The 14,833-nt window shown below is 45.6% G+C and overlaps 1 protein-coding gene across 1 annotated transcript in view; it reads right to left on the bottom strand.

The window, feature by feature from the left end:
* SAPCD2 (suppressor APC domain containing 2) overlaps window positions 1-14,001 on the bottom strand; it is a 65,273-nt gene extending 51,272 nt beyond the window's left edge. Inside the window, 1 exon segment of the mRNA XM_029613508.1 lies at window positions 12,951-14,001. Within this exon segment, the coding sequence (XP_029469368.1) occupies window positions 12,951-13,737 (787 nt within the window). The 5' untranslated portion in view covers window positions 13,738-14,001.
* Window positions 14,002-14,833: the final 832 nt, after the last annotated feature.

Genomic DNA, 14,833 nt, shown 5'->3' with positions numbered 1-14,833 from the left:
CAAATTGTACACAAATTCCTTGGTCAGATCATTTCCTCATCCAATCTACCATTAAATATTTAGGACCACGCGAGATACAAAAAAAGGAATCAGTTGAATTTAAATACTGCCCTCCTTATAACACTGAAACACTGAAAGACAAAGTAGAAGAAACATTAACAAACTTTAACTATGATGACTGCCACACAGCAACAACTGCATGGGCTAATAAGACAAAATTAGCAGATGAAATGAATCCCACCAAAAATATACACATCAAGGAGCCCAAGCAAACAAATCCCTAGCACAACCAAAATCTTAGGAAAAAAGAAAAAGAATGGAAAAAACAGAAAACTTAGTTAAATACCGAAAACACCTGGCCTACTACAAGCAAAAAAATCTTGGATGCAAAGAAACAATAATTCAGCTCAAAAATAGAAAAATTTACAAACAACTCAAAAACATTTGGGCAGATTCAGTAAAGTCCTCCTCTGTATCTCAGTTCAGTTAACTTGTATAATACTTCAAAACTCCCACCTAAATTCTGGTCAGAATAATAAAAGTAGTTCTCAGTCAAGTCTCACACCAGTTCTGCTTGATGAAGCAGGTGCAGATTCTTTATCCTGAGCTCAGTTCAGCTGCAGTGTCCACTTGCTTCAGGAGATTGGAAGTCTCAGGTCTCACAAAAAAAAAAAAATATAATATAGCTATATATATATATAAATTCCCTCTCTACTCTACACAGGGGCAGATTGGTCTATCAGGGGATCGAGCATCCCCCAGTGGGCTGGTCGCGCTAGTCACGTGGTCTGCTGAGCGCAGCCATAACAGAGCCGCACTCAGCAGACCACGTGGTATCTCCTGGGCGGCGAATCCCCGGGCCGGTCTTCCATCAGGAATCCACCACTGACTCTATATAAAATCCTGACAAATCTTCTGAATTTCCTTGCAACTAAGTCAACCTGATACTTAATGTATGCAGATCCTATTCTAAATACTGTTCTTCTAGCTATAAATGAAACAAAAAGGTCAGAAAATTCTTTGAACTCACTTTTCCTTCACTACAAAATTAAAAAAAAACAAAACCAAAACCCACTTTCTCTGCACTGCTAGATACCGTAGTTGATATTTTAGAGTAGGGGTAGGAGGAACGCTCCCGTCTGCAACTGCCCCCTCCATTGTGGTAGCAGCCATATGGCTGGGGGAGGACCCTCACCTCATTGCTATGTCCTTTCCTTGCTCTGCCTGTCTGACGGTAACAAGACAACCTTTCTTTTATACCTATAAAGAAAAAAGTTCATTGGCAATCAATCCCTCATTGGCTCTGGTCTGGGATTACACCCCAAATTCTGATTTCAAGAACTGCCATAGGTCCATTCCACTCAAAGTGTTCCTTCTGCCAAAATATCCAGTTACTCTGAGCAATTCTAGCCAGGTCCACTTGGTGTCACTGCAGTCCAAGGGATATCACCACCACTGGCTTCCGGCTACGACACCTCCCCCCCCCCCAGACTTCGGTGGGCTTCAAAGGAAGGCATTTGCATGGCTCCTCTCTGTCTGACCGCCAAGGTACTGCCAAGTAATTCACTTCTCAGTATTTGCTAGTCAGAGCAAGAATAATATCTTAAGCACCAGGCTTATCTCTATATGAAACTATATATTTTTTTTTGGGGGGGGGGAGGGAGCTCAAAAGAATTAGAAAAGAGGTAAATGTAACCTAAAACATTTGAGAAGTACCACCCTGTGGTACTTGAACTTGCACACAATGGGGTAGATTTTATAATTTTGTGCGAGCGCCTACTCTTGTTCGCGCAGCAGGCGCGAACAAGAGTAGGCGGGATTTCAGTAGATACGCGCGTATCCATTAAAATCCGGGATCGGCGCGCGCAAGGCTGCCTCGGTTCCCTCCGAGGCCGCTCCGAAATCAGAGTGGCCTCAGAGGGAACTTTCTTTCATCCTCCCCTCACCTTCCCCTCCCTAACCCATTCACCCCCCCCCCCCCGGCCCTATCTAAACCCCCCCCCCTACCTTTATCGCCGGATTTACGCCTGCCGGACGCAGATGTAAATCTGCGCGCGCCAGCGGGCTGCTGGCGCGCCATCACCCGACCCGGGGGCTGTTCCGGAGGGCGCGGCCACGCCCCTGGAACACCCCCGGGCCGAAACCACCCCCGAAACGTCACTTCACGACCACCATGCCCCCTGACACGCCCCCCCCAGCACGCCCCGGGACTTACGCGCGCCGCCGAGCCTATGCAAAAATAGGCTCGGCGGCGCACGCAGGGGGGGGTACGCGCATATCCTACGCGTGTACCCCTTTGAAAATCTACCCCAATGTGACAGCTGGATAGCAGTAATACTGAACCATGCCCAGAACTGCTTTCTCAGGGTCTCGAGCTCCCCCTCTGCAGCAATCCAAGCCCCTGTCAGCAGGTCCCCCGCTAGGGTCTCCTGTATGGAGCTATCACCCAGCTCAAGCCAGTTTCTCTACAGCACTACAAACTAAAATGGGGCAAAAAGCAGGACTGGGCAGGTTTACCAGAAGGCACCAGGGTCACTGGGGGAACAATCCAGCACCTGGCAGACCCCTATGCCATTTTCTGAGGTCAAAAGTCAAGATCTGCAGAGAGAAAATCTTTTGGAGCTGCTCAGAGAGAGAGAGAAAAAAAAAGGGTGTGCTACAGATTAACTTAAAATTCACACATGCATTCCTAAACGATAGACCAGCAAACAGACATGACACAGACTAACATTTAGTTAAGGAAAACCACAAGGAGAGAACTACATAGAATCAGAAATCCTGGACCCTGGCTCATTCACCTTTCTACCTTCCTTTATTAAAAGGACAGGAAATCATTGCTCACAAAAGACCTTGTAATTCATGTGGGGGGAGGTTAACCTGGGGGTTCTCGCATGTGAAAACAGCTGCAGAAGAGGGAACCAGTCCTTTTTGAAACAAAGTTTCAGAACTGTACACAGAAGATATGGATCCTCTCACTGCCTCCGATGCTTTTATCACATAGTATGCTAGTGCCACTCAGTCACCACATTTGGCTAAGTGGGGTATCTGAATACCAGAGACTGGATTCAAATACTTTTATCCTCACTTCCATGAGGCACAGCAGCTTATAATGTGCATGTCCCCTTTCAGTTTCTAAACAGGTAGAGTGAACTGAACCAGTGCGGAGATGCTTCCCCCCACCCATAGGCCTGACTTTTGTACCTTTTGGAGTTCATGAGTGATTTGGGGAGGTGGAAGAGAAGGGCCAAAGTTGATGACTTCCCCATAAGAAATGCATGGGGGTGGGGAACTCTGACATCTAGAGAACTGCTGGAATGATTGTAATGAAACTTGGTATCTAGTCATGAACAAAAAAAAAAAAAAACTTTATAGTTGGGCATTATGAAATTTTGGCAGGTGATAAGGGAAGGAATGGATTCAAGGCTATCTAGAATGCTGCTCTTTTTGTGCTTATAAAAGCAGGTAACATCTTGCCATGTCTCTCTTGCTTTGCTCAAATCTGGTCACAGATTTGACCAAAGCAAAAGAGGCATGACAAGATATTACCCACTTTTATAAGCTCCTAAAATGGTCACCTGTGGTGTACTAGGTCCAGTATAGATACCACAGATCATGGCAAGATATGGCCTTGGGAGAGGATAAGATTGTGAGCACCTCTGAAGATAAATCTTTAAAAAAAAAAAGTTTATTTAGCAGCTACAGAGAGCAAGGCCGAATCCATTAAATAGATAATTTCAAAAGCAAATAGTGAACACTAGCACCATTTGTTTAAAATGTGTTTAACATAATGGTTCGGCAGCCATGAAACCCAGTGGTCTGTATAGTCTCCAGCCTGCAAAACCAGCATAACACTGGTTTTATTGAAAACCTGCAATTTGAAACAGAAGGTTGCCTCATACTGGGCCTGGAATACAGCCATTCCCTTGAGTTGGAGCAGGGGCTGCACATATGCCACAGGGGCAGCCAATGAAATCTGACACAGAACAGTAAGAAAGTGAATGCATGAGCAATGATGAACATTCCCCCCTCCCATGAAGTAGGTAATAGCTAAGATTCTTTTATTTTTTAAGTGAGAATAGTGAGTGGTCTCACCTCACTCCCCTTCACCCCCCCCCCCCCCTTCTGTCTCTCATATCCTCCTTTCACTCCTACCTCATTCTTCAAAACGTAGCCAGCAGTGGGATCTCGTTCTCTGTGGCAGGCCTCATGTGAGAGCTAGTGTTCCCTTTTCTCAACTCCACTAAGGGGGAAGAAAAGACTGCTCATATGGCACTGCCTGTCCTGCTGACACTGCATGGGAGCTGGCTCTTCCTAGCAGTGGCTGCATGCAACCATGTTTGAGAAACATTGATCTAGGACAGTGGTTCTCAACCTTTTTTCAGCTGGGACACACATGACAGATGGTTCTCACATGCATGCATGTGACTGTCATGCATGCATGTGTGTGTGTGTCCCAGCTGACTGTCACTCACTGACACATGCATGCATCTGTCCCGGCTGACTGTCATGCATGCATGACAGTCAGCCGGGACACACCTGACAGATGGTTCTCACATGCATGCATGACATCACATGCATGCATGACAGTCACGGGGCAAAATGTAAATATACATTCTGCATCCTCAGGAACCCCCTCCCCTCCAAAAATGGGTGCAGAGCAGAACTAGGGCATTACCCGTACAGCTCACCATACAAAAAAAAAAAAATCCTGGTTCTGACGACATCTCAGTAAAAGCAAAACAAACTCTTTACTGGCAAGCACAATACCCCTCCTTTTGAAAAGACAGTAATTTACCACTACAAATATTTAACCAGGCCCTAAATACCAATACACCTCCTACTAGGAAAACAGAGCAAGCCAAGCTGCTATAGATACCCACTCAGAAATAATTGTAAAAACTATACTGAAATGTTACAAAACAGCATCTAACAATTAAAAAAAACTCAAATTAAAAATTGTCCAAATATCAATAAAATATTTCAAAATAGCAGACACCTCACATAATACCCAATAATTAAAATGACAGTCAATCAAGAAAAATAAACTTAAAAAGCCACCTTTACTTACCCTCTCCAGCAACTCTCCTACTCCTTTCCCTTGCAGGCCAACAACACTCACCAGAAGCAGCAGTGGCTACTGAAGCTCTGTCCTCACAGTCCTCTTCCTTAGGGCCAACAACCAGTATCTCCCTGACCAGTGTCTGTCCCTCAATCACACACAAAGCTGCCACTCAGGCTCCCATTCTACCACACCCCACACACAAAGCTCACATGGAGCCTCTTCTCATTGTTTGGCCCAATAAGCCTGGCCACTGCTTATCAGCTGCCACTGGCCTGACCTACGGCAGTGCGCAGGGTTTCTCCTCTCTTCGGCCCCACCCCTGGGGAGAAGGGAAGCACAAACGGGGCAGTGGGACCCCGGAAGCTGCAACACACCGGTTGAGAACCGCTGATCTAGGATACTACTGGAATGATGATGATACACAGCACCGTCTCAGTCACATGCAATTTTCAATAAAATGCATGGGTTGCTGCAACAGTACTCTCCTGCTTCATGACTCTGTTACCTTCTTATTGGTCTACTTTCTATTTTGCCCAATCTATATCTTACATATTCTAACTTGGCAGTCTGGAAAGGTCAAGTTGGTCTTTCTCTGCCATTATCTATATTACCATGTTATTGAAAGGCGTGCATCTTTCAATATGATTATATCCCTTTTTTTTTTTTTAATGTATTTGCTTCCCCACATCCACTTTAGTTTTTTCATGCTATATTTATGTTTTGTGAATTATAATAAACATTGATTTTTGATGAGGAACAGTACAGCGGCATTCAGTTTACTTTGCTACACAACATTTTGAATCTGGTAAGAGGACATTTAAAAAAATGAACTGCAGAAACAAAATGTAGAGAGTGTGGAAAAAGGAGGGGAAAACCCAAGGTGTATTTGAACCCAGAGCTTTTAAGGACAAGAGTTCATGTCATCAGAATCATCTGACTCCACAGACTGTTCTTGAAAGCTTATAACCCAACACAAATGTTGGTCTATGGAGGTACCACCAGCCTCTGTTCTGCTTTTGCTAATTCAGGCTAACACAGCTACCTAGCATGTTATTAGTACAAGTGCTGTAGAGACGGTGGTGGAGCTAAACTTCAGTCTTCTGGTTTTCAGCTTTGGGCTCCATATCCTGGATATCAATACACAATGAGCTCCAGGACTTATTCAACACTTTAGGTCTTCGGGAAATATGTCATCGCTTCTGAAGGCAAAGACCTCTACATTTTGCTTGCTATGACTTGTAGCAAGCACCACGTGTTTAGCTCAACATACATACATACATATATACATACACACATAATTTTTTTATATTTAAAAAATTTATTATCCAGTATAATGTAAAGCTTATAAACAGTATGTTAGAGATGAGAACAGCAGTACAAACATATAGGCAAATACAGAACTTGTGTTGCCTAAGTATAAAATACATAACAGTTCTAGTGCAATATCTTTTCCTCAGGTGAACAGATATCCATATGTAGAATTGCCATTTCCCACTCTTCCCTAGTAATCCCCCCCTACCCCCTTGCCATTTCTCAGAATCTCCTCATACTATCAGTTACGCTATGCCATCTGTGCTATGCATTGAATCAGCAGTGTCCACATCCTAGAAAATTTGCATATGGTATCCCGCCTATGGGCCATTAATTTCTCCATATAATGTATTTGTCTTAATTTGCCGTAGAGCTGCATGAGTGTGGGTGGGTTCGTACATTTCCACTAGTCTGGCAGCAGTAGTAAGAACTAGTGTAAACTTAATATGTGACAAAGGAAGGACTTGACGTAAATTTGGATGTGAAAGTATTGGATATTGTATACTAAACATTCTATATCAATACTAGTCAACACTTCTTCCACAAATTTTCAGACGCTACTCCCAAACTACTCATGTGTCGTGATTCATGTGTCACCAGCTCCGTGCGAATAACTGCAAGAGCACCATGAAATCAATAGAGAAACACTAAAAGATAAGTGTGGAATTTTTTCCATGTTGGGATTGTTTCCTTATAGCAAATTTAACTTTAATTGCAGACAAATATTTAAAACATTTTTTATGGCAAAATTAGTCTGATAAGACTGTTGAACAAAAATGACCTATGATTATACATAAGACCGAGTTTTAATATGCGAAAGCTCATTCGATGAAGCCTATTATGATGGTTATAATCACGACACATGAGTAGTTTGGGAGTAGCGTCTGAAAATTTGTGGAAGAAGTGTTGACTAGTATTTATATAGAGTGTTTAGCAGTAGTAAGAAAACATTTTTTGTTTTTCATCATCATCTAGATCTGGATAGGGGAGTCCAAGAAACCAGAACTCCCCACACTTTATCCACCAATCCTTGACAAGCACTCCAAAACCCTGCAGCTTAGGACATTGCCACCACATATGTCACTGTCACCAGCAATTAGGTGAGCGGCCTGGGCACCATTTGGCCACTCTCACTGGGGAATAATGCCAGTGATACAAAGTTTGTATCTATTCTTCAACATGGATATGGACATTGAGAATTGGCCTAGAGCCTGAAAACATACCTCCCAGTTGTTGTGATTCCAGTGAGGGCCCAGGTCCCGGTCCCAAGCCAACAGATGGGTATGTATCAATAACCAGTAAAGCTTAGAAATCCCTTTTCGAAAAAGTGTCGTGCCTGAAGGCAATACCCTTCAGACAGTGAACGTGGACTACTTAAATCGGAACAGGGCCCCGGGGATCCCAAAACGTGTCGCAGCTGGGCATATGCTAAATAGTCAGTGGTGGTTATCTGAAACTTGTCCTGTAACTCTCTAAAGGGAACCATCTCTTGGCACCAAACCTGTCCTAAATGTGTTAACCCCTGAGATTCCCAGCACTTAAACATCGGGTTTTCCTGTCCCTCAACGAAATCCTGAAGGTGTTGGATTGGGGACAGATATATATTATTTTCATGCCCAAGTCTATAATGTTATAAATATGAGCACTTTTGATGTACTTGGATTCAAAACAGAAAATTGGAAGCCCTTCCCTATGGTAGTGGTGCTGGAGCCCATGCTATCTCCTGGATGACCGTGCCAGCAGGAGTTACTGATGTGCCCCATCTCAGAGAGGGCAGACAACTGCAACAATCCCTGCCAGCAGAAGGAAGAACGTGGGAGAGACCAAGTACTTCCCTCCAATCCTGATGACTGGCAAGGGTCCTTGAATATCACTTGGGCATGCCAAGTGGGGGCAGGCTTTTAAAAGAGGGGAAGACAGAACAAAATAAAGACAATTAGAAGCCTGGGACTTGAGAGAGTTCTTCTACCCATCTTTTTTGAAAATCAAAAATGTATTTATTTTTTTAACTTTATCCTCCATATCACCAATTCCTTTGCTCAGATCGGACTACTGGCAAGGGTTCTCTAAGCAGAGATGCGGGCAAATGCAATGCCCTCCCCCATCACCACACAATTCCATGATCTCCTTATTTTTTAGGTTTGTTTGTTCGTTCCCCTGGCTAAATGAATAGTTGGGAAAGAAAGAACAGCTCAGCACTGCAGAAATAAGGAGTAACAAGGGTGGATGGGGGTCAAGTGATGCAGAGGAAAACAAGAGGCAAAAAAATAAAAATTATTTTTTTAACATAGAAAACTAAGGGGGAAAAGATACAGATGACTTCTTGCCCTTTTGCAGATTTTAAACTTGCAATTTATAATTGCTTTAAAAAAAAAAAAAGTCTCCATCTTATTTTACCTTTGTTCATTTTAATCTTGCTTCCCACCCACCCCCAGCAGGCAATATCGGTTCCCTTACTGGTCAAGGCTCACAGAGGATTTTGTTCTCACTTCTGCCCTGCCGTCCAGCTCGAATGGCCTTGACAGATAGGAGGCCAGAGCACACAGATCTAGCCCTTTAGCTTGCAGAATGAGGCAGCATTTTAACATCTTGCTGACCTGGGGCAGAGTTCTTGAGATTTATTCGTGGGTACATCATATCGGTTTACAAGGAACTTGAAACATTGTACAAAGAACATGAGGCAGAAACTTGGAGTGGGTAATACAACAGTGTACAGAGAACTTTGATTTAGGCAAAGTGCTGAAAATGATATAATATACAAAGCAATGTAAAGGGGGCATAAACAACGATTGAAGGAGGAGGGGGGAGGAGAAGGGCAGATGAATAAGATTATTGGAGCAAGGGAGCATAAAGATGGCATTATTGAGCATAAACATAAGATTATTGGGTCGGGATAAAAATCTTTTAAGGTAAGTAAGGCCTTAATGAGCAAGAGAGGGGTGGGGAGGGAGAGGGTGGATGCATGGAGAATGGATTGAAAACAAATGGAGAAAAAGGATGGGGAGGGGGAGATTGGGGCTTGGAGGAGTTATTCTGGGAATGTACTGTCACATTCGTTTTCAGTGAAAACCCAGCAAGCCTTTTGGAACAGAAATGTTTTACCTTTGACATTCTTTCCTTTCTTAGAGCAAGGAAGGCACACTCACTAAAAGCTTTGTGTATTTCCTATATACTGTTCTTAGAGGCTGAAGCCTGGATTTCTCTAGTTCTGTAATTAACATCTTATTGGTCTAGTCAAGACTTGCAGAGAATATCTTCAGCTCTGCAGAACAGGGACTGCTTATGATTCTGTAAAGCAATGTGTACGTGTGATAGGTTCTATAAGTAACAGAACCAGTAAAACCACAGAAGTTTTAAGGTATTGCATTTTCAGAAATAAATATTTACAAAAAGCAAGGAGCAAGTATAGTTTGTTTGTTTTTTTTGTTTACACCTTACTTATCCCATCCATTGCAGCAACAGTCCTGAGCCCTGGGCCACACCAAGGCTCTTTCTGGAAACCTGCAATTGTGGCTCCTAGATCTGGCCAGTAGGTGATATTGGAAGAGCTTTGGGGGCTATTAGTGCCCTCACCTGGGGGCAACAATTTTTGCATGCTTCTCATATGCCTGTAGTTGCTGGGAAAACGGCCTTCAATAGATGCAATACAGCAAAGATGCAAGAAATAGAGAAGATGCAGGCCAAGGATGGCCAACCTTTCATGTGCAAAACATGGCTGTTGTGCTCCTGTCCCAACAACCAAGTAGCACTGCAGAAGACAGGAGGGGGGGGAAGGGCTGGAGCAGGAGGCACACAGAAAAGAGCAGAGAAAAGCCGTTCTAGTCCCTGCTCCAACCCCTCTCCCTCCTTTCCTCACAGTGCTGCAGACTGCAGCAGAAATGGGAAGGGACTGGAGCAAGGAGCAGAGACTTTACCTGCCTGCAAAGAGCAGCACTGGGAGTCAGGGAGGGAGTGAGTGAGCAAAGCTGACACTGAGAGGACAGCAAAGAGCAGCCAATCAGCTCCCTGTTCTACCCTCAGGGAAGGGTGGGACAGAGGGGTTGAGGAGGATGCGAGAAGTGGCAAAGAGTAATACAGGCCGATTCAATAAAAAGGTGTGGGAGAGCCAGAGCTCAGAGTTGAGCGGCTGCTCTCCCGACAAGTGCCCGGGCATCTCTCCTGGGCATGCAATTCTGTATTTAAAATGAGGCCTGGCGCTATTAAGGAGGCGCTAGGGACAATAATGCATCCCTAGCGCCTCCTTATTAGCAGAAGAGGAGGCTGTCAGCAGGTCCGACAACAGACGCTTAATTTTACAGGCATCCATTTTCAAACCCACAGACCTGGTGGGCAGAATTTTCTGCTCTTCTGTATACTTTTCAGGGTTGCTTCCAGCGTACCCTTGGCAGGCTTTAATTTCTGAGAGTAAAATGTGCAACTTGACCACACATTTTACTTTCAGTATTCCAGGCCACTAACTTATAGGCTCATCAACATGCATTTGCATGTGATGAGCCCTATTCAGTTTTTGGGGTGGCCGCAAGTTTTCCAGGCGCTTTCAGCCCTTACTGTATAAGGGGTATTAACACATCTAAAAAAACGCACAGCCAAACGGGGCTGTTAGTGACAGAGCCAGAACTGGGAAGGGGGGAGAAAAAGAATGGGTGACAGAGCCATAGGTAGGAGGATCAGGAGGGAAAGAGTGTCATGGGGGATACTGGTGGTAGGCAGAGGATGAGGGGGAGATAGCAGGCCCAGTATAACCCCCTAAGAGAGGAAAAAAAGGAGAGACATGGTGGGCTCAGGGTGGAAGGGCAGAGTGAGACATTGGGCAGAGGGTGGAGGAGATGCTGGTCAGAGACTGTTGGGAACAGGGTGGGGACTGAGGGGGATTGGCTGATTGAGAGATGTGGAAAGATTGGGGGGGGGGGTGTTGAAAGATACTGGCAAGGATGAGGGAAAGGGGATCACCACTGGAGACCCCCTCCCACACAGAGTTGTTTGACAACCTTTCAGGCCAATTCAGTAAAGGCCATGGGAGCGCAAACGCCCGCTCTCCCGGCTCGTGCACAGGCCACTCACCTGTGCGCGCGATACAGTATTCAAATGAGGCCCGGCGGTAGAAACGGGCAAAAGGAGGCGCCTAGGGACACTAGCGTGTCCCAGGCGCCTCCTGTTTGACAGGAGCGGCGGCTGTCAGCGGGTTTGACAGCCGCTCAATTTTGCCGGCATCAGTTCTCGAGCCCGCTGACAGCCACGGGCTCAGAAACCGGCAAAATTGAGCGTCCGGTTTTCGACCCGACAGCCGCCGGCCGACTTCAAATTTTTTCTTTAAACTTTTTTTTACTCTTCGGGACCTCCAACTTAATATCGCCATGATATTAAGTCGGAGGGTGCACAGAAAAGCAGTTTTTACTGCTTTTCTGTGCACTTTCCCGGTGCCGGAAGAAATTAGCGCCTACCTTTGGGTAGGCGCTAATTTCTGAAAGTAAAATGTGCAGCTTGGCTGCACATTTTACTTTCTGAATCGCACGCAAATACCTAATAGGGCCCTCAACATGCATTTGCATGTTGAGGGCCCTATTAGGTTCGGCGGGTTGGACACGTGTTTTCCGCCCCTTACTGAATAAGGGGTAAGGGAAAACGCGCGTCCGATGACAGGTTAACAGTGCGCTCCGTTACAGTATCGGCCTGTTAGAGCCTTGGGTGGTCACCCTCAAAGGGGACCCTCCCATCTCTTGACAACCTGAGGCTCTCTAGTACTGTTGTATTCTGATCCTGGGTTACCGTGTTTCCCCGAAAATAAGACAGTGTCTTCTATTAATTTTTGCTACCAAAGATGCACTAGGCCTTATTTTCAGGGGGATGTCTTATTTTTCCATGAAGAAGAATTCACATATATTGTTGAACAAAAAAATGAACATTTATTATATTCTGAATAGTTGTCTGGTTATGCTGGTTTGTGATGACAACTAACTGTGAATCCTGCAGGGTAAAAAAAAATCACAGCTGCATGCTCTGGTGTTCTGTGCGACGGGCATGCTCCCAAATAAAAACTTTGCTAGGTCTTACTTTCGGGGGAGGTCTTATTTTCGGGGAAACAGGGTAGTTCATCCATAATAAAGGATGCTAAAAGAAGTTTAAAGGGATTCATGTTTCAGGCACAGAACAGGAACGTAAGAGCTGCATATTTACTTGCGACAATTACACAAAATATTTCATTCAGCACCCACGACCACCCAGCGAGTTCTCCATCACAGACGAGAAAAGCGTTGCTCTACTGACTGGCACTGTGACTAAAAAGCGGACTGATGAGATAGGCTGTAGTTATGGTGATTCCAACCAGGATGGTACGAACTGTGCATTCAGTCAAAGCTGCAAAGAATGAAATTCAGCTTGAGAGTTGCAGCGAGAGGCCAAAGAAAGCATTGATGAGAACACGTGTTAGGACCTGGTCCAGGCCAGACCATGTTAGGATTTAAACACCAGATACGACTTTCCAACTGCACTCACAAAGATACTCCTTCCCAGAAATAAATACAGCAATATAAAAAAAACAGAAATTTAGTCTAATGATCACGATACTGGGATTTCTCACCTGATTGTCCTCTTTGGGTTGGGTCTAGATGTGCTTGGCCCGGGTGCTGCAACCCATTTCGGTCCGGTTCAACGCGATAAGGTCCGGTTTTGAGTTCCTGCGAACTAGGAATCTTCTCTAGACTCCTTGCCGAGTTTTCAGAAGTTCCATTCATATACCTGACTCCCAGAGGCTTTTTCTCTAAAAATATGTTGTGCTCCTCCGCCGAGGAATAGATCGTCAGGGGCTTCTGGCCCACTTTAGCCCGCACCTGACACGAACCAGCGTGCCTGCAGCTCGGCCCCACAGCTATGGAACGTCCATTCTCCTTTGTCCCCCCATGACCGCAGGGAATTTTATCACCGATTTCGGGATTCAAAATAGACCTCCTCAGCCCAAGCACGAACCTCTCGAAAGTCAGGTAGCCGTTCGCGGGAGCGACTTTCCTCAAACACTCCAACACGCCTTTGGGCAACTCGCGGGTGTCCGTGCCCTGCCAGCGCGACTCTATCTCCTGGATGTGTACATAGCCCCGCTGGTGGTCATCCAGAATATCGAAAAGAGTCCGAAGACTGAGCAGAAAGGCTTTAGGGAGTCCCTGGGTACTGGAATGCAGCTCTACAGGCAGCAAGCAGCCGCGACCCGAGCCGATCACGGCCATGGAACGCTGCGGGTGCAGAATTCCAAAACTCGCTACACAACGTTCCAAACTTTCTCTTTCTAACAAACCCCAGTGTTTGAGACAGCAAAATGCTGCTCCCTCCTTTGAATGGCGAGCCTCTTTTGTTACGTCAGCGTTAATTTGCATGGATACCGATTATTGGTTTAAGGCTCGGGCTTTCCCTGCTTTGATTGGTTCTAGCATAAAGATAATTAGTTTGATTTTAGAAGTGAAGCTGTTGATTCTAATCTCCACGCCAGTGGTTCTCAATCTTTTTCGCATCCTGACGTACCTGGCGGGCAATGCTCACGTATCACATACGGCTCACAACAATCCACAACTGAACTGAAAAAAAAAAAGCCTCGGTATTACTTTTAGTGAAAGCGGGTGAGCTTGTCTCACACTGCTGATAATAACGGGTGGCAAGCAGCTTTTGTGGTGTTTCTGTGAGTGGTTATTAAAAAAAAAAAAAAAAGTTTTAAATTGAACGGGGTGGTATTGAAAGGTTAATTGGATTAACAGAGTCATAGCCTGGGGATTTTATAGGACTGGGGCTGTGCTATGTCTCGTAGAGGGCGGGAGCGTGGCCGCGGTCCTGCGCGAGGCCAGGGGTTGGGCTGCACCCATCCTGCGTTGCCTGTCTTCCTTTCAAGTAAGACTGCTGCTGACATGTCTCCTGGTCAGCTCGCCAGCGGGGGAGGGTTGGGGCCGCACGAGGTTTCCAACGTTTGCAGGGGTAATACCTTGGATCTGACGGTCACGAGTGCTGCGTTGTCCTCAGCCTCTGGCACGGCTGAGCAGGCGATCACGCCGGCAGACTCAGGGGAGAGTGGCCCAGAGTCTGCCGAAGTGGAATTATTCGATCCTCCACAAGTGCTTTCGGGTGCAGTGGGGGTAGGGGCGGAGGCAGAGATTTCTATTAATGCCTCCGTCATGGACTTTAGTTTCCTTTCCGATGCTAACGAGTTAACTGCTCGTGGCAAGTATCCCCGAAGGAAAGGGGGGAGGGTAACCATGGAGATGAGAGGGCGGTTGCTAGCAGGGGGAGGGGGCAGCAATACGAAGTGACAAGGAGGCAGCCGTTTGAGGGATAATGCCGGGATCCCTTCAAGCACAGGAAAAAAAAAAAAAAGGTGCTGCTCGTTTTCAGGTCAAGGCAGGGAGAGGTAGAAAAAAGGGTTTTTTTAGAGGCATCCACGATTGGGGCCCGAGCCAAGACAAGTGAATTTACCAGCAATGTGCA

This window comes from Rhinatrema bivittatum, chromosome 8 (genome assembly GCF_901001135.1).
Source record: "Rhinatrema bivittatum chromosome 8, aRhiBiv1.1, whole genome shotgun sequence".
NCBI classification, from domain to species: Eukaryota; Metazoa; Chordata; class Amphibia; order Gymnophiona; family Rhinatrematidae; genus Rhinatrema; species Rhinatrema bivittatum.
The sequence above is the reverse complement of the archived record's forward strand: the minus strand, read 5'-3'. Positions and strand labels throughout refer to the sequence as shown.